The sequence below is a fragment of the Eschrichtius robustus genome, chromosome 2 (assembly GCF_028021215.1).
Source record: "Eschrichtius robustus isolate mEscRob2 chromosome 2, mEscRob2.pri, whole genome shotgun sequence".
Classification (NCBI taxonomy): Eukaryota; Metazoa; Chordata; class Mammalia; order Artiodactyla; family Eschrichtiidae; genus Eschrichtius; species Eschrichtius robustus.
The window spans coordinates 170,549,586-170,568,877 of record NC_090825.1 but is presented as its reverse complement, the minus strand read 5'-3'; the positions used below and the strand labels follow the sequence as shown (position 1 = coordinate 170,568,877).

The following is a 19,292-nucleotide window of genomic DNA, read 5'->3' as shown; positions in this document are numbered from 1 at the left end:
TCCGTCCCCAGCCAGCAGGATGACGGCTCCTTGTGCCCTTGCTCAGCTTCTTACTCTAGTCTTGCTTGTTATAGTTGTATTCCAGACTGAGGTCCAGGGAGGGGTTTTTCTTTGTCAAAACTTAAGCAGCCCAGCTGTTCTGTAGATAGAGCATAACCAGTGATTGTTCAGACTTTGACCTTGACCCACAGAAATTAGTTAACATTGTACTCCAAGGATACACACGGCAACACTTTTAGTAAATTTTACTTAGCCTTACTTTGTAACTCCACAGCCCCAGGTGGAGTGGTTTGGCTGATGAGCCATTTCCCCACAATTCACAGAAAATCATAGACTCTTCCCTCCCTGAGACTATGGTGGACTTAGGAACATGGGTCCAGACAGCTGCTGGGTGGGGTGCAGGTTGTATACAAGTCCAGAGGCAAAGCAGTGAATTGGCTTGTAGACCTGAGACGAGCTAGCCTCCCCAAGCCAAGGAGAGCTGGCTCATCCAGTCTCCTGCCCATCGTGTCACTTCCTGTTTGGGCCTTCCTCTACTTCAGTGGTTCTCAACTGGGGGCAGTTTTGCCCCCCAGGGCACATTTAACAATGTCTAGAGATGGTTTTAGTTGTCACAGCTGCCGGAAGAGAGGGAAGTTCTACTGGCGTGCCGTTGGTAGAGGGACTGGAGATACTGCTAAACACCCTATAGTGCACAAGACAGCCCCCCACCTCCACCCCAGCTAGGATGATCTGGCCCTGAATGTCAGACATGTGGCAGTGGGAAACTGACCGTCCTCAGGCTGTATTTAAAGGGCACCCTGAAAAAAGGGGCATCTTGCACTCCTCTGCTCCAGAAGAGGTTCCTTTTGCATTGCCCAGACAGAGGGAATCCTCAGTCTGGCTGTGCCCTAGATTCCTCATCTGTAAAATGGGAGTGATGAGACTAGTACCTACGTGATAGGAGTGTGGTACGAAGTAATGTATTTAGCAAGTGCCAGCTCTTACTACTGGCATGAGCCCAGCGTGGGCACCCAGCAAAGGGATGGCTACTGAGCGCCCCCCTCCCAGAGCTCAGCATCCTCCTGAAGCTCGGGCTGTAGCTGAGGGAGACCCAGGAGGACCCCGGCATGGACCCTGGGCCTGCTGCTGCTGTCCTGCGCCAGGCCTTATGAATGACGACGGCTGGCGGCCCGGAGACCTATGACCCGCGGGGCTTGCCGCGCCCCTCCCCCGCTGGCAGGTGGACAGCGGCTGCGCCGGGGTTGGGGTGGGGGGGCCGCGGCGCCAACCTTGGCTGGCCGGCAGCCGCTGCAGCACTGAGCGGGGGCGGGGGACTGCGGCGCGCACGGGCCCGGGCGAGCGCCCGCCTGGACCGCCTCCTGGGCCTCGGAGCGCTGCGCCGCCGCCCGCCAGCCTCCGCCGCCCCGCCGGGCGGGCCCGGGCAGTAGACTGCACCTCCGCCTCGCCCTCTCACCCCCGGATTGACACTGAACGTTCTGCCGGGGGCTTGCCGGACAGCGCGCCTCCGCCAATTGGCGGCCTCGCTGGGCGGACCCCAGGCCCTGTCGCGAGCCTCGGCCAATCAGACGCGTCGGCCCGCCCAGCTGGGGCCTCGCAAGCGCGCGAGTGGCCAGGCGTCCTAGGGGCGAGTCATGGGGCCGAGAGCCTATGGCAGCACGGGAGGGTCACGGAGGACCAATGGGCGGCGGCGCAGCACCGTCAGTCAGGGCGACCTAGGCCAATGAGCTGCGGGCTGCGGGGGCGTCACGGACAGCAGCAGCGGACTTGGGCTGAGGTTCCCGGGCGGGCGGGCGCGGAGAGACGCGGGAAGCAGGGGCTGGGCGGGGGTCGCGGCGCCGCAGCCAGCGCAGCCAACCCGAGGGGCCGCCGCCGCCGCCGCCCAGCGCGCTCCGGGGCCGCGGGCCGCCTCCAGCACCCGCCGCGCCGCAGCTCCGGGACCGGCCCCGGCCGCCGCCGCCGCGATGGGCAACGCCGCCGCGGCCAAGAAGGGCAGCGAGCAGGAGAGCGGTGAGTGCCCGGGCCGTGACCCCGATCCCGGCCCCGCGCTGCCAGCCCCCTCCCTATCCATCACTGCCTGGCCCCTCCCCCCACGCGCCCCCCCCCCCATTTCTCTCTGCTTGCCCCCCAGCGCCCCTTCCCCTGCCTGTCCAAGGTTGGGGCCCAAGGCCCGCAAATAGCCCCGTAGGAGCCCCCTTGCCAAAGACCGCCCCCCACTGCAAAGACTGTGCTCCCCCCCAGCTGTCACTGCCAACCATGGCACGTATGACCGCTGGGGCCCCACATGGGGCCCTGTCACCACCCCACTGCCTCCTTTCTTGGTCCCTCTCCCCAGATTCTAATTCCTCCACTTCCTCACTCACCTCTTACACAGATGTGACCCACTGCCAAACCCCGACCCAGGCCTCTGCCAGTCTGGGAGTGCTATGGGGTATGCCTCCACCCCGCAGGGACCTTGGCCACTTGGTGACCACACCCCTCCCCCCTCCAGCCCCCGCCATCTTTCTCCTGCCCTTCCCCTCTTCACCTTATCACAGCCCCCCTCCAAACCCACTCTGTCCCCTTTGAGCACTTCCCAGAGCCACCTCCAGCATTGTTTTTCTCTTCTGTGTCACTTGGCATGGGGGACAGGATCTTTCTGGGTCCCTCTGCCCCTCTCTCACTCTGTCACTCTCTGTCACTTTGCTTCTCTGCTTGTGCTTCCTCCTCCAAGCAAGCGTCTGTCTCTGGCTGGGGTAGCAGACTGTTTATGAACCTAGAGAACTACTTCTGTGCTTCAAAAGCCAAGTTTGAGCCGATCTTGCTGGAATTCATTGCGTCCTCTTTCTGGGGTTGCGGCGGGGTGGGGGGCGGTGTCAGCAGAGAGCCCCTTCCCATCTCCTGCTGTGCCGTGAGCTCTAGGCTCCTTGGAGGGCCCTTCAATAAATGGTTGTTTCACAACTGAGGCTCTGTCATTCACCCAGTCCCCCAGGCTTCTTCACCCGCTCCTGGCTTGGGATGAAAAGTAGGGGATGAAGAGGGTCTGGGTTTAGCAAGGTTCATTCAGCTTGAGCTGGGATGGTGAGAAGGAGGACTCAAGGGATGGCAGTTGGGAAGAGTAGTGGTTGACATCTAATGACTTGCTTTGCCAAGAGACAAATAGATTCTGACCATTCCCAGCGTTCAGCCAGAGAGGGGACTATTTCCCCGTCAGCTGCCAAATATATTGGCCTTTTCCAGCCAGCCGGGGAAAGAGAGTCTTCATCAGGAAATGCCTTCAGAAATGGTCTCCAGCCCCTTCCTCAAGTCCTCCAGCTCTTAAATTGTCATCACTCCAGGCCTAAGGCTGGACCTCAGCTAGGATCCCCTTCCAGTTACCCAGAAATAGAGTTGAAAAGGAATGGCCACATCCAAATATGCTCTTCCCAGTTACTGGTCTCAAACCCCAGTGTCTGAGTTCCCTGAATGCTCCCTCCCAGAAAGACCCAGGCATGAAAGCCAGGGAACTTTATTCCCACCCAGACTCAAATGGCAGAACTCAGAGTCACCGAGCAACCATGGAGAGGCCTGACATGTCACCGATGGGTGGGGGACGGGAAGGCAAGTGCCTGTAGCTGAGCGCTTGATGACAGAGGAGCAGGTGGGTAGTGACCAAAAAAGGTCTGGGCATGAGCTTGGAGGGGACTAGGCAGAGGGGGAGGGGCCAGGCCCCCAGCAGGTGAGACCGGCTGAGAGGTGGAAGGTGGAGGCAGGCAGCTGTACATTTCAGTGGCTCAGTTGAAAGTTGGGGAGATGACATAGTCCTGGAAAACTTTCAAGGCGTATCAAACACATGCAGTGGGGAGTGGGGGTGGAAAGCCACACAAGGAAAAGGAGCCCTAAGAAAAAGATCAGAGGCTTCGGAAGGAACCGCTAATTCAGAGCACAGGCCGGACACCCAGGAATGGACTGTCATGATGAAATAGAGCCACTGTTTATTGGGCATCTAGGATGTGCCAGGCTAAATGGTCTCCACAGATCTATCTGCTCGAGTGATTTTTCATAATGGGCTGTTATCTGAATTTTCCAAACGAGCTCTCTGAGTTTGACATAGATGATGCCACAGAGGCAGGATTCACATCCAGATCCACCTACCAGACAACTTCCTGGACCCCAGGATTTCCCAACTCAAACATTCTCAAGCCGCCTCCCTGATTTTTACTATATTCACTTCTATTTTGTTAACTTAAATAAAAATTTTGACTCACTTTTGTTCAGATGTAAATTTTGATCCGTCCTAAGCAACATTATAAATGAAATCATGGGATTGCTGTGCCAGTTATATTCTCTCTGATATGCATTAAAATACAATGTAACTAGAAAAGTGAGACATCCCTAAAATCATTTCATGCCCTGCCAGTGGGACCTATGTCACACTTTGGGAAATGCCCTAAGCTGTACTTCCTTCCAGAGGCTTGCAGGGGCTCTCAGAGAAGGAAATAGGATGAGGAAAGAAGCCCTTCTTTGCTTCAAATCTCCGATTCTGAGAGGATGGAGTTAAGACAAAATTTGCCTTCTCGTAACTAGGGTCGGGTGGGGGTGGGGTAGTAGTAGCCAGGCCAGCCTGCAGGGGGCACCTGAATTTCATCTGCCAGATGTCAGCCCTACTGGAGTAAGGAAAATGACCAAACCTTAGTAGGCACCAGTTCAGCATCCTGCAGCCCCCTATACTACTGGCTCCATGCCGGGGCAGGACAGCATTGGTCTCTTCCCAAGAGGGTAGGGATCCAGAATGAACCCTGGGTTGGGGTGGGGGAAATCTGTACCCAAAGTTGCCAGAGCCATTGGCAGGGGCCTGGGTAAGATGCTAAGAGGGCAGAGAAAAACAAGACCAAGCCCTGGGCCCAGAGCAAGCTGGAGGAATTGAGAGAGGGCAGTGGCCTCAAGAGGCCCTGGGGACAGACGGCCAAGTGGGGCTCAGGCCTTGGCTGCCCTGGCCAAAGGCACCCCTGAGAGCTGGTCCATGGGAGAAGGGACAGGTCTGATGAGAAGGAGCCCTCCAGATACCACCACCCCCCCCCCCAGGTCCCAGGGACAAGCAGATCCAGGCTCTGAGAGTGAGAACTGCCCCCAAGAGGTCCCTAAATGGGAAGAATTGTGGCCCTCTAACGTACTGCAGAAGTCTGAGAGGGCCAAACACCGTCTGCGCGTTGGCAGTTGTATGGGTGCCCAAGAGGGTCCTGCCAAGGCAGCTTTTCCTTTAGCCCAACCAGGCTTACAGAAGCTTGAGGGTCCTCTCTGCCCCTTCCCTGCACCCACTGGCCGCAGGTTGGGTTTCTTTTCCTGACACCACCCCACAACTCCCTGGCTCCCCCTATAGGCAGGGCTCTGGGGATGGGCAGCCAAGCTGCTGCAGCAGGTCTCATGAGCCTTCCCAGCCACCATAGTCTGGTGCCCTGAGAGGAAGACTGAGTGATGGCTTCCAACCCCAGCGATGGTGAGGCTGAGCCCTGTTGCTATAGCAACTTACCAGGCACACTCTGACACTCAAGTCAGGGAAAGATTGCAGTAGAGTTTAGGGAACAGGTGAAGAGGAAAAGTCTGTGGTCCCCTGGCTGGCCCTAGAAACCCTCCCTTACTAACAACCCTGAGCTGGGGGGCCTGGGGAAGAGCGGGTGAGATGGGTGGTTCAGTTCAGACAAGGGAGGATGGTCCACCCAGAGCGGGGGTCCAGCTCAGAGCCAGGCAATGGGGTAGTCCAGCTCAGTGTTGAGGTTCAGCTCAGATTGGGGGTTGGTCCAGCTCAGTGATGGACTCCACGTCAAAATGGACAGTGGTCCAGTATAGAATGAGGGTCCATCAGACTGCGGGTTGGTCCAGTCCAGCGTTGGGGTCCAGCTCAGGCTGGGGGATGGTCCAGTCCAGGGCTTGGCATTCCTGCCCCCAGAATTTCCAGGACAACCAGGTTTTGGGGAGCAGCAGGTCCTGAGATTGTTGTCTTGGGGGGGTCTGAGGCTGGGCTCCTGCCTCCTGATGGGGCCCTGGCTTTTTGAGGGATGCTCTCTCTGTGAGCTCCAATTGAATCCGGACCAAGGTGGAGGCTGGCACCCCTCCTGTGGGAGACATGGGCCGGCTGACAGGCTCTAAAGACAGCAGCCAGCTGGGTTTCCCTTCTCTGCCACTTCCTGTTGTCAGCAGGGGCCATGGGTGCCAGGCACTCTCAGGAGAAGCTGACCCTCCACTTCTTTTGGGATCTGGAAAGAAGGAGGAAGATGGTCAAGGCTGCCTCCCCCTCCCCCACCCCGGGGTTTAGCGTTTCGTTTCCGGTTTGGACTTTCATGGCTGAGAGCAGAGCCAAGCACAGGGCAAGGTTTGATAGAGGCCAAGGACATCCCAGGATGCCATTCCCCTCTCCGCCCCTGCATAGAAGCAAGACAAAGTCAAATGTACCCATTTCTTTCTCAAAGTAGCAGAATTTGGGGGCTCCAGGTTCAAAGAGCACTTGGGGGAGGAGATAGGGTAGCTCTCACTGCGCGCCCCCCCCACTCCCGCCTTTCTCTCCAGCTGCTCTTTCGGCTAATTAATGGAGCTCTGGGGCCTCTTTGGCCCCCAGGGAGGCCCCAGCTGCTGCCTGGGCCTGAGCCTTAACTCCTTCCCCTCTGCCCAGTGGGCACTGCCCTGGGCACATGGGGTGTCATCCTCAGGGTAGTCCAGCACCCACTGAGAAAGGCAGGGCCTGGCAGCCCGGGAGCAGTGGAGTCCCTGGAACGGGAAGTTAGCTTTAGCACCCCGCCCCCAGGGCAGGCAGGCCAGCCAGAGGAGGGACACCCTCAGGAGAATCTTCGCACCACCTCCTGCCAAGGAGGGCCTTTACAAACCTTGGCCAGCGGGAGCAGGTACCTTTAAATGCTTCCCTGGCAACCAGCTCCTCCTCCCCTGTCCCCCGAGGCCCTCCCGGGGAAGCCAGCTCAGAGGCTCTGCGTATTCCTGGTTTCCCTGCAAAGGGAAGGTTCTAGGGAGAGCTCAGGGAGGCCTGGGATGGATCTGGGGTCAGGTAGAGGCTGGGATGGGGACTCAGAGACCACCTTCCAGCTGTGGCTGCAGCTGCTTCTCTGGGGCCATCTGACTGTCCGTTTCCTGGGCTACCTGCGCCGCACCCTCTGGGCACCTAAGCCGCAGCCAGCACCCTGAGCCTCGCTGGCCAGGGGTAGATGGGCCCCAGATCACCCCATCCCACTCTACCCCCCATTTTACCCTCTGCTGGAAGAGGCAGGAAGCAGAGGTGAGTATGGGGGCTCCTGGCTGGGGTTCCCCCCATCATTATCTCTCTTTATCTGCCCACTCTTCCTGGTTCTGCCACACCCTGTGCCCCATCCCCAAATCTGGCAAGCTGATGGCACCAGAGAGCACACAGCCTGGGCCCTTCAACACTTTGAAAGGCCAGAACAGGGCTGTGTCAGAATCAAGGCACCGTGTGGAGCCTCTTAGTGGGGTACCAGCAGACAGACAGAGGCACAGACCCACCAAGTTGGGAAAAACGGGACATGGCAGTTCTCAGGGATTGCTGAGAGCAAAAGAGGAAGCAGGACCAGGCTTTCTCCTGGATTCCTCTTAAACTCGCTCCTCTCTGCCTTCTTGAGTGGGTGACAGTAGAATCCCAAGAGGGTGCCTTCACCCCCACCTTCATCCAGAATTCAGTGTGTACGTTTGGAGGTTTCCAAGGAAGGTGTTGTGTGTCAAAAAAGAGTCTGCCAGTGAAAGCACTGGATGTGGTGCAGCCCCCAGGCTCAGAGAGGTCTCAGACAGTTGGTGGCTCAGCCAGGCACCAGCCTAGGACTCTTGGCCATTCCTTGACCACCCCTTCTCTGCCTGGTCATTCTTTGTAGGGCTTTTCTAGCCCACAGTCTCTCCTCCATCTGCCGTGCTTGCAGCTCCATGGAAGGCTCTTCTCTGCAAATGCTGAGGGAGAGCCTTGCGGGTGATGGGGGGCAGGGGGATGGCTACCCACAAGGCTGTGGGGGTTCCTGGCACTGCACATGGGTGAGATAGGCAGATGACAGGCAAGGCCAAAGTGCAAGTGTGCGGGACCCCTCAGGGTGGCAACGTCCCAGGAACATCAGGGTTGAGGACAGCTCTGTCCATGGGCCATCCTGGTGCCCTGCAACCAGTCAGAAGCAAAGCAGTTAAACCTCGTGGGCAGTGGGGTCCGGGAAGTGATCTGAGACCAGTCTTCTCATCTGTACAATGAGAGTAATAGCAGCTCTGAGCCATCAGTGTAGGAATTAAGCATGGAAAGCACTCAGCACAGAGCTGGCACACAGGGAGGGTCCCTGAACAACAGCGCCCCTGACCCCAGGGGGCGGTTACAAGGACATACGGTAAAAATCCATCAGGTTGAGCATTTAAGATTTGAGCACTCAGTGCTCCTCCTGTATTTTATACCTCCATTTTAAAAACTACTTAAAAGCAAAATTAATAGCTGACATTTATATGGCACTAACCCCTGTACCGGCCACCATCCAAACCCCCTTTGCCAAGATTAACTCATTCAGTCTTCACAGCCACCCCACCAGGTCATTACTATTATTATCCCCATTTTACAGATGAGGAAAACCAAGGCCCAGAGGTGCAATCAGTTGCCTAAGGTCACACAGCTCATCAGGGACCAGGCTGGGATCTGAACTTGATCTTATCCCAGAGTCCTGGCCCTTAACTGTTTTGCCGGGCTGCCTCTCCACATGGGCGGGAATGCGTGTTTTCAGGCCTCAGTTTCCTAGGGTGGTAAACAGGGAGAATGGATAAAAGGAAAGTTGACAAGTGAACCAAACGAGATAGTGGACGTAAAGCAGCAAGCCCAGGGTCCGCCAGGAAGTCTTCAATGTTAGCCAGATGGTGATGTTCGCCTTGGGGTGCTGAAGGGCCTGTAGGGGGCAGGCATCAGGCGAGGCTTCCCTTGAACGAGCTCTGGAACGAGGGCCCCTCCATTGGCAAAGGTGGGAATGGAGCCAGCTGGGGGCCAAGGCAACAGCTGAACCCCCCAAGGGCGCCTGCTACCCGAGCCCCAGAGGCCTCCACCCCGGGCCAGCCTCCCCAGAGAAGGGGCCAGAGGAGCAGCCAAATCCCGAGGCTATAAATACCTCGGCTGGCGTCGTCCCTGGCCCTGGAATGTCGGTCAGAACTGGGGCGAGTGGGGGTGGGCTGGCCTGGGCACCGCTCTCTGTCCCCCTGAGAGTGACCCCCGAGTTGCCCTGTCCCCCGTTTTGGACAGAATTGAGGCTGGACCCCACCTCTCTGTAGTAAAGGAGACCCCAGACCCCAGCCCAGATCAGGGCCCCCCCCCCCCCGCCGCCAGGCTACCCTCAGACTCAGCCAGGACACCCGAAGGCACTGGGAGAAGGTCAGGCTCTGGATTGAGATGACTGCACCCCGCTTTCCACAAATCAGCATCTCCCCAGGAATAGCCCAGGCGCACGCCAACAAGATGGGGTCTCCATCTCACTCTCTCCTCTTTTCCTTTCAGTGAAAGAGTTCTTAGCCAAAGCCAAAGAAGATTTTCTTAAAAAATGGGAAAATCCTGCTCAGGTAAGCACGCTGGGTACAGAGCCCTGGGAGGGATAGCTGACAGCCCCCTGCCCCTCAACTGCATCCCTGTGCCATGGCTAGGATTTTATGGCCCTGTGAAGGGCTCCAGACCTGCCCTCATTTGCTCCCTAGATGCCCATGGGGGCACCTGATCACTCACTGCCAGGCTCCCGCACCCCACCAACCCCGTCCAAGTGGCGGCCCCTGCCCCCCAGGCAGCTGCCAGCAGCTCCTGGGCCCCAGGCCAGGGCCGGATCTGGCCCCTGCCACCAGCCTTGAGGAATGTACCCTCCGCCATCTTGTTTTTCCACCCCCTGTCCTCACCCCCCTAGCTCCACCTGGTCCCCAGGGCCCCCTCTGCTGGTGGCAGAGGGAACACCCCAAACTTTGGCCTAGCAGGCTAGACGGGGTTGGGGGGGGGTGGGGGTGGTCCCTGACCCTCCAGACCCTTCTGCCCACAGAATACAGCCCATTTGGATCAGTTTGAACGAATCAAGACCCTCGGCACAGGCTCCTTCGGGCGGGTGATGCTGGTGAAGCACAAGGAATCCGGGAACCACTTTGCCATGAAGATCCTCGACAAACAGAAGGTGAGCGCAGCCCTGCCACAAGGCCCTGGTCCCAGCCACCAGGGCTTTGCCTGGGCTGTTCCCACCACCTGGAGTGGACTTCCCACCTATCCACTCACCAGCTATTTCCTGAGCCTCCATAATGTGCCAGACCCAAAGGTGGGAAGGGTACCATGCTGCCTTCAGGAAGCTTTCCGCAGGAGGAAAAGTACCCGAAGACGTAAAGCCCACACGGGCTCAGACACCTAGCCTGTATCGAGGGAGCCAGAAGTCTTCCTGGGGGAAGTGATGTTTACACAGACCTTCTTTCTGTAAATATTTTGGTTTTGAATTTTATTTAATTTATTTTTTTATACAGCAGGTTCTTATTAGTTATCCATTTTATACATATTAGTATATACATGTCAACCCCAATCTCCCAATTCATCACACCGCCCCCCGCCCTTTGTAAATATTTTTGAAACCCTACTTTTTGGCAGGCAATGCTCTAGAGCAGCACCATCCAGGAGACATATCACACAAGCCACATAGGGTTTTAAATTTTCTAGAATCCTCATTTTATTTTATTTGTTTAATTTGGTAGCACTGTGTGGCTTGCAGGATCTTAATTCCCCAACCAGGGATCAAACCCCGGGCCCTCGGCAGTGAGAGCACGGAGTCCTAACCACTGAACCACCAGGGAATTCCCTAGAATCCTCGTTTTAAAAGTTTAAAAAAGGCAGAATTCATTTTAACAATATGTTGTAATTAAGCCAGTATATCTACAATATTATCATTTCAACGTATGTATCCAGTGTAGAAATATCCTTAATGAGACATTTTACATTCATTTTTTTCCATACTAAGTCTTAGAAATCCAGCGTGTATTTTACACATATAACACATCTCCATTCAGATGTTAATTTTCACTGGAAAGACAAGAAAAAGTAGAGAAATAGAAAAAGCAGATTCATGTAGCCCAGGTTGTTCCAAACAGGCTTGAAAGTTGTCTGGTAACTGTGTCAGGTATCAGTTTTTAAATTTTCTTTTTTTCAAATTTCTTTATTTCTTTATTTATTTTTGGCTGAGTTGGGTCTTTGTTGCTGTGCATGGACTTTCTCTAGTTGCAGCGAGCGGGGGGTACTCTTCTTTGCGGTGCACGGGCTCTAGGCGCGAGGGCTTCAGTAGTTGTGACACATGGGCTCAGTAGTTGTGGCTCGCAGGCTCTATAGTGCAGGCTCAGTAGTTGTGGCGCACGGGCTTAGTTGCTCCACAGCATGTGGGATCTTCCCAGACCAGGGCTCAAACCTGTGTCCCCTGCATTGGCAGGTGGATTCTTAACCACTGTGCTGCCAGGGAAGTCCCTAAATTTTCATTTTATATATATATATTTTTTTCTTTTTGGCTGCCTTGGGTCTTCGTTGCTGAGCGCGGGCTTTCTCTAGTTGCAGAGAGCAAGGGCTACTCTTCGTTGCGGTGCGCAGGCTTCTCAGTGCAGTGGCTTCTCTTTGTTGCGGAGCACAGGCTCTAGGCACAAGGGCTTCAGTAGTTGTGGCGTGTGGGCTCAGTAGCTGTGGCTCGCGGGCTCTAGAGCGCAGGCTCAGTAGTTGTGGTGCACGGGCTTAGTTGCTCCTCGGCATGTGGGATCTTCCCAGACCAGGGCTCAAACCCGTGTCCCCTACGTTGGCAGGTGGATTCTTAACCACTCCGCCACCAGGGAAGCCCTAAATTTTCATTTTAGATACTTCAGATTTTAAACTTGGTTCCCCAGTCAACGAACCACATTTCAAGTACTCAGCAGCCGTACGTGGCTAGTGTGGAATCTACTGGACAGTGCAGGTATAGACCCAAACGATGTAGCTGTGAGCAAAGCAGAAAAAGCCCCAGTGCAGTGGGGCTTAGAGCTGACCAAGGGGCCAGGCTGCCTGCATGTGACAAGCTGGTCTGATGTTGACTAGCTGCATGTGAACTTGGGCACGGCACTTCCCCTCTCTGCATCTGGGCTTCCAAACTTGCATGCTCCCATTGCATACCCCTCAGGGCTCCTGTCAGAGAGTGTGAGACGGCTGCTGGAGACAGCTGAGGGCTGAGGAGGAATTAGCCCTGGGTTCAAGTGGATGTGGGGGGCGTGGTGTCCTCTAGATGCAGGGAAGGTATTTCTAAATCCCCTATCCCTTGGGTGCTACTCCCACCTGTCTGTTTGGTTTCAACTCAGCTGCCCCTTCCTCCAGGAAGCCTTCTCTGACTCCTCAGGTTTCACCAGATGCCTTATCTGGGCATCCACAGGCCCCAAGCTTCCCCATCACAGCTCTGACCCCTGTGGCCTGGTGACTCATGTGTTATTGCCCTGAACTGCATGCCATGTGGGGACAGGCACCCAGCCCAGGGCTTGACAGGCCCCAGGCACGCAAACGATTCTGGATGGAGGACCCGGCCCGGCCCTGGCACATCTACTTTTGGGTGGCAGGGAAGAAAAGAGCTGTCTCACACCCCCTCCTCTCTCCTCTCCCCTCCCACCCCTGCAGGTGGTAAAGCTGAAACAGATTGAGCACACCCTGAACGAAAAGCGCATCCTGCAAGCGGTCAACTTTCCGTTCCTTGTCAAACTCGAGTTCTCCTTCAAGGTGGGGTCCCAGCGGCCGCAGACCAGGGCCACTGCCGGGTGGTGCAGCCTCTGGGTTCCCAGAGCTGGGGCTCGGCCAACCACAACCAGTGGTTGCCCGAAAAGGCAGACCCACCGATGGGGGAGCTGTGAAGAAGACCCCCGGGGGTAGGCAGCCTGGGGCTCTGATAGACCCCAAGTTCAACTGGGGCTCTGCCAACTTATAGCTTGATAAACTTGGGCAAGTCCCCCAACCTGGATAACATCCCTCAAAATCATTGTTCCACTGATAGCAAGAACCTGACACACAGCCACAAACTGCCGCTCAGCCTGGGTTCAAATCCCAGCCTTGCACTTCCTGGCTGTGTGACCCTGGCAAGAAACTTCACTCCCATGAGCCTTAGTTTCTTCATCTGTAAAATGGGGATCATGGCCAGCCCCACCTGGTGGGGCCGGCCATGACAGTTCCAACCGCATCACGAGCACCCTGCGTGAGCTATTTTGGGTGCCGTCCTAAGCCATGACTGTGAGAGTTGGGAAGGGCCCCTCAGGGCCTGTGACCCTAGCAGTCACAAGGTACCCCACGCTTTGTTTAAGGCTCTGCTGCCACCATCTTGAAATTCATAATCATTTTTTTAACAAGGGGCCTCACTTTTATTTCGAGAGGGGACTCACAAAATCTGTAGCCCGTCCTGGTCCCATTTGACAGATGACAAAACTGTGGCCCCAAGAGCCTTGCTCAAGACAGTCACAGACAGGAGCCACCACAGAGTTCTCTCTGCAGCCCAGGCATGCCAGCCAGGTCCCTGATGTACCTCACTTTTGGCCCCCGTAAGCAGGATCATGGCTGCCCCTTCCTTCTCATGGGCAGAATGAAATGAGACAGGTAATCAATGAGCACAGTGCCTGGCGCTTGGAACGTGCTTCACGTGGGAACCAAAATGGTTGTTGTCGCTTTATGTCTGACACCTGCCTTCAGATGGGGCCTGGGGCTTGGGGAGTGGGGCCCTGATCAGCTGCTGCTTCCCACAGGACAACTCAAATTTATACATGATCATGGAGTACGTGCCCGGTGGGGAGATGTTCTCACACCTGCGGCGGATCGGGAGGTTCAGGTGAGCCCTGAGCCCCAGGGGTGTGCACGGGTGTCGTCCGTGGAAGTGGCCCCTCCAGGTCCCTGTGGGTTCTTGTTCCCCTGAGCTGAGGAATCTACAATGGCTTAGCCACCACGAAACAAAACAAACACGGTGACTTAGGCGTCACCATGTAAGTGGGCAATTTCATGTGGTTTTTAAATTTGTGCCATCTTATTTATATAGATATTCACTTTACATACAATAAAATGCACAGGTTTTCAATACCCTGTCCCATGAGTTTTGACAGCTGCATTCACGTGTGTAACCACCACCCCAGAAAATTCCCTCAAATGCCTTTCTTGGCAAATCACCACCCCAACAAAGGCAAACGTCCTTTCTGGCTTCAAACACCATAAATGTGTTTGGTCTGGGTCTGGACTTGATATAAATGGAATCACACAGTTCATATTCTTTTGTCCCTTTCTTCTCTTGCTTCACATAATCGTTTTGTGATCCAGCCACATTGTTGGGTATATTCATCATTTGTCCTGGTGGTGGTGTTGGGTAGGATCCCATTGTAGGAATCTATCACAATCTGTGATTCCATTCCTCTGTTGATGGACATTTGGGCTGTTTCCAGTTTGGGGCTGTGTATGAATAAGGCTGCTCTGCTGATGCATTTTGATCGCTAGGCTGGAGGCAGCTCGATAGGCCCACCTGCTGGACCATTTGGGGGTGGGCAGGTCCTGCTGGCGTGGCCACCCACTCTCACCCATCCTCTCCCTGCTTGTCCCCATCAGTGAGCCCCATGCCCGCTTCTACGCAGCCCAGATTGTCCTGACCTTCGAGTACCTGCACTCGCTCGATCTCATCTACCGGGACCTGAAGCCGGAGAACCTCCTCATCGACCAGCAGGGCTACATTCAGGTGCCCACTGGGCTGGGCGAGGGGCAGCCCCAGGTGGCCACAGCCTGAACCCTCCCACCCTCCCGGCCAACTGCCCATTCTTGTGCCCACAGGTGACAGACTTCGGTTTCGCCAAGCGTGTGAAAGGCCGCACCTGGACCTTGTGCGGCACCCCCGAGTACCTGGCCCCCGAGATCATCCTGAGTAAAGTAGGCACTTCCCTACCCCTCCCACCGCTCTGAGGCCTGCTCCACTGCCGGCGGCCCCCTCCTCACCCTTCTCCCCTCACCTGCGCCCCTCCTCTCGCTCCAGGGCTACAACAAAGCTGTGGACTGGTGGGCCCTGGGGGTTCTCATCTATGAGATGGCCGCTGGCTACCCGCCCTTCTTCGCTGACCAGCCCATCCAGATCTATGAGAAGATTGTCTCTGGGAAGGTGAGGCCCGGATATGGGGGCTCAGCCCTAAGACTGACCCTCCCCTGCCTGTCCTGCTCACTCTGGAGCCCTGGTCGTCATTGTCAGAACAGTCTAGGGAATTCCCTGGCAGTCCAGTGGTTCGGACTCTGAGCTTGCTTCCACTGCAGGGGGCACAGGTTCGATCCCTAGCTGGGGAACTAAGATCCCGAGTGCTGTGTGGGGCGGCCAAAGAAAAACAGAAAAAGAACAATCAAGAAGTTCATCAAGTCAGGCCAGGTGGTGAAGCCAGACACACCCACTACGCTAACTGAGGCCACCACTTCACACAACCTCGCTGTCTGATTCTGGACCACAGTGCCGAGATCCTAAGGGTTTTCAACACCCCAGGTCTCACCCAAACTCCTGCCCTGCCTGCCAGGAGGCTCATCTCGTCTCTAGTCGGCCCCCTTAGCGTGAATTTTCACAAGTTTCACAGCAAAAAAGCGAGCATGTTCAGTTCCCAGGCGCTACCCCAGACCCCTCCGGGGAGTCACTGTGGACGTAAGGCCCTGCCTCCTTTCCCAAATGCAGACTTTCTAACTTGGAGGGTGCGGGTAAGGGGTGGCGGAACCGTTAGAGCCCCGGAGTGCACTGAGTACCCACTGCCCCATGCACCCCCTCGGTCGTACCCCAGCACTCTGAGGGAGTGAGGAAGCTGAGGTGCAGAGATTGGACATGTCTGGTTCAAGATCACACGGCAGCAGCATCTCAGAAGAGGTTGGGGACCCCACCTCTGACTGCAGCTCACCCACCTCACCAGGAGGACCAACCATCCCTCCATCTGACCCAGGAAATGGTGGGAGTGGCTCCCAGCTCAGCCTAGGTGGGCTGACCTGGCTCTAAGTCCCAGCTCTGCCACCCATCGGCTTTGAAACCTCAGGCCAATGTCTTCGCTTCTCTGAGTCTTATCCATCTCAGAACTGGGGAACTAGCCACTTGCCTCTCAGAGAGGTTGAGAGAATCACCACCTGCAAAGTGGGGTCACTAAAAGAGGGAAAGATGAGGTGTCTGCCACCAGGCAGAATAGAAATTGCCAAGAAAATGGCCCAGAGTGGGGGGAAAAAAAAGAAAAAGCCATAGACGTTTTCGAGAGGGGAGAGAAGATGAGCACGACTCCCTTCTTTGTAGCATTTCACAGTTCTCACGCACCCTTAGCGGGATTATCTCCCTCATGCAACCCTGGGATATCTGCCCCGTGCCAGAGAGGCAGGCACAGGCCCAGAGAGGTTAAGGGCCGTGGCCAAGGTCACACAGCATGGAAGAGGCAGAGCAGTGCTGGAAGTCGGTTCTTGCAACTCTAAATCCAGTGACTGCATACAAAGCTGTGGACTCAAAGCATTTGGGGAAAGTTTCTGGAAGAGTTGAACTGAGTCTTAAAGAATGGAAGAGCCTTAGCTATGCAGAGAGAGAGAGAGAAATAGACAAACAATTATTTCTCTCAGAAGCATGAATATTTCTGAAGTCCCCAGACCCCAGCAGAGCTGCCTTAGGAAGCAGTGGCTAAGAATGCAAGTTCTGGAGCCCAACAGACCCCAGATAGAACCAACTTGCCCTGCTCCTCTCTGGGATCTTGGGCAAGCTGTTTAATCCTTCCGAGCCTCAGTTTCCTCTTCTCAGGAAACAGAAATGGGAACCTCGGGAATTCCCCGGCAGTCCAGTGGTTAGGACTCTGGACATTCACTGCCGAGGGCCTGGGTTCAATCCCTGGTTGGGAAACTAAGATCCCACAAGCCGCATGGTGCAGACAGAAGAATAAAATGGGAACCTCATAGCTCTTACCTCTCCAGCAGCATCAGCATGGCCCAGGAACTGGCTAGAAATAAAGACTTTCAGGCCCCACCTGAATCAGATATCCTGAATCAGAAACTCTAGTGGGCCCAGCAAGCTGTTTCAATGGAATTCCGATGCACACTCTGGTTTGGGGTCCTCCACCCAATAAGACAATTGGATGGTGAAGGCAGTGTTCTGGGCTCCCCAGGCTCCAGATCAGCTTCCCAATCTGTCTGTGTTACCCCCTCTCCAGGTGCGGTTCCCGTCCCACTTCAGCTCCGACCTGAAGGACCTGCTGCGGAACCTCCTGCAGGTGGACCTCACCAAACGCTTTGGGAACCTCAAGAACGGGGTCAATGATATCAAGAACCACAAGTGGTTTGCCACGACTGACTGGATCGCCATCTACCAGAGGAAGGTAGGCCCCCCCTTCCCCTTGTGCTCTGAGGGTTTTGGAGGGGGGTGGGCAAGAGCCAGGGAGTATTGCCAATGGAGAGATGAAAAGGGAAGGGGAATTTGAAAATAGGCTGCAGGCTCTGGGTCAATTTAGATGAGGCAACTTAGAGCATTGGGGGTATAGAAACAGAATTGTGGGGTCATTTGGCCACTCTGTGACCTTGAACCGGAGACTTCCCTCTCTGGAAAGTAATTTCCCCATCGGTGAGTTGGCTATAATAAGATTCTTGGGTTGTTCAGATGAGTCCACACCCTAATGCTAAGATCAGACCTGGGTCAGAGTAAGTGATCTCACGAATGTTAGCCCATTCGCATTTATTGTTGTAACGATGATTATGTTGACTGCTGAGGTCTGAATGGTTCTTGACCCCTCTCCAGGTGGAAGCTCCCTTCATACCAAAGTTTAAAGGCCCTGGGGACACGAGTAACTTTGATGACTATGAGGAGGAAGAGATCCGAGTCTCCATCAATGAGAAGTGTGGCAAGGAGTTTTCTGAGTTTTAGGGGTGTGCCTGTGCCCCCATGGGTTTTCTTTCTTTGTTTCTTTTTTTTTTTTTTTTTGTGGTGGGTGGGAGGGTTGGATTGAACAGCCAGAGGGCCCCAGAGTTCCTTGCATCTAATTTCACCCGCCCCCGCCCCACCCTCCAGGGTAGGGGGAGCAGGAAGCCCAGATATTTGGAGGGAAACACCAGCTGCTCCCCCTCACCCCCTTCTCCCTCCTGCCCCCCCCCGCCCCCCCTACCGCTTTTGCCTCCCTCCTCCCCCACAGCCCCCAACCCTAGCCCACTTCTGCCTGTTTTAAACGAGTTTCTCAGTTCTTCCCTTCTTCAGGTCAGACCAGGTCTTGCGGGTGTGTTAGGGACAGGGTGTGGAAAGAGGGGCCCAAACTTAACTCCAGCCACCTGCCCCCCCCCCAAAAAAAAAAAACCACAGGCACCACTCTCTAAGGGCGAATGAATGAAAGGCTAACCTTCCCTTCAGAGCAATCTTGCCAGGGAAGGAAAGATTTTAGTGACATGTTCAGCGGGCTACTTAATAGAATTTTTTAAAAAAACAATTTACAATCTTATTTAAGTTCCACCAATGCCTCCCTCCCTCCTTCCTCTCCCACCCCTTCCCATGCCCCTCCTCCCCAAATCCATTTTAACAAGGCTGGGAAGCAGACTGTAAAGGAAGGAGCTGGGGTTCAAACCTCTCCCCCAAGCTGCTAATCTCCCCCGCCCCCCTGCCCCGTCGGGGTCCCTGCCAAGCCTGGAAGGGTCTCAGCCCCTTTAGGAAGCCCCCACTCCCTTCTGCCCCAATAGACCTGTCTTCACCCTTGGGCTTCGGGACCCAGACAAAGCAGCTGCCCCTCTCCCTGCCAAAGAGGAGTTGTCCCCTGAAAAGATAGAGGGGGAGCCCTGAGCCCAGGGTCTTTCCTCCCAGTAACACTCTCCCCAAACTTCTTAATTTTATTCTCAACTAGATTTTAATGTCCAGCCTCCTCTCAGTCGGGAAGGCCACCCATGCAAAAGGAGGCAAAGCCCCCACCCCCTCCCCCAGACGGCCCAGAGTTCAAGGCCAAGGTTGCTGGGGAGGGGCTGCTTGTTTTATTCACCCAGGAGCCTCCGCCCCCACCCCCCCATCCTGGGCGCTCCTCCTCTGCTTAGCTGTCCGCTGTCAATCACCCGTTCTCCCCGCCCCCCCATTGTGGTTTTTTTCTCTCAATAGAAAAGTCGGGAGTCACCCCATTCATCCCCATATTTGTCCCTCTCATAATTTCTCCCCATCCCAGGAGGAGCTCTCAGGCCTGGGGTGGGGCCCCGGGTGGGCGCGGGGGCGATTCAACCTGTGTGCTGCGAAGGACGCAACTTCCTCTTGAACAGTGTGCTGTTGTAAACATATTTGAAAACTATTATCAATAAAGTTTTGTTTAAAAAAAAAGTGTCGCTGGTGTTC

The 19,292-nt window shown here is 55.4% G+C and overlaps 2 protein-coding genes across 2 annotated transcripts; both read left to right on the top strand.

Moving 5' to 3' along the window:
• Window positions 1–1,755: 1,755 nt before the first annotated feature.
• On the top strand, window positions 1,756–19,277 carry PRKACA (protein kinase cAMP-activated catalytic subunit alpha). Its single transcript, XM_068536897.1, has 10 exons — window positions 1,756–2,010; window positions 9,479–9,540; window positions 10,002–10,130; window positions 12,614–12,712; window positions 13,723–13,805; window positions 14,567–14,693; window positions 14,786–14,881; window positions 14,985–15,107; window positions 17,152–17,316; window positions 17,733–19,277. The coding sequence occupies exons 1-10, from the start codon at window positions 1,965–1,967 to the stop codon at window positions 17,856–17,858; spliced, it is 1,056 nt and encodes a 351-aa protein (XP_068392998.1). The 5' UTR covers window positions 1,756–1,964; the 3' UTR covers window positions 17,859–19,277.
• SMIM46 (small integral membrane protein 46) lies at window positions 6,997–7,149 on the top strand. The gene has a single exon (XM_068535087.1). The coding sequence runs from the start codon at window positions 6,997–6,999 to the stop codon at window positions 7,147–7,149; it is 153 nt and encodes a 50-aa protein (XP_068391188.1).
• Window positions 19,278–19,292: the final 15 nt, after the last annotated feature.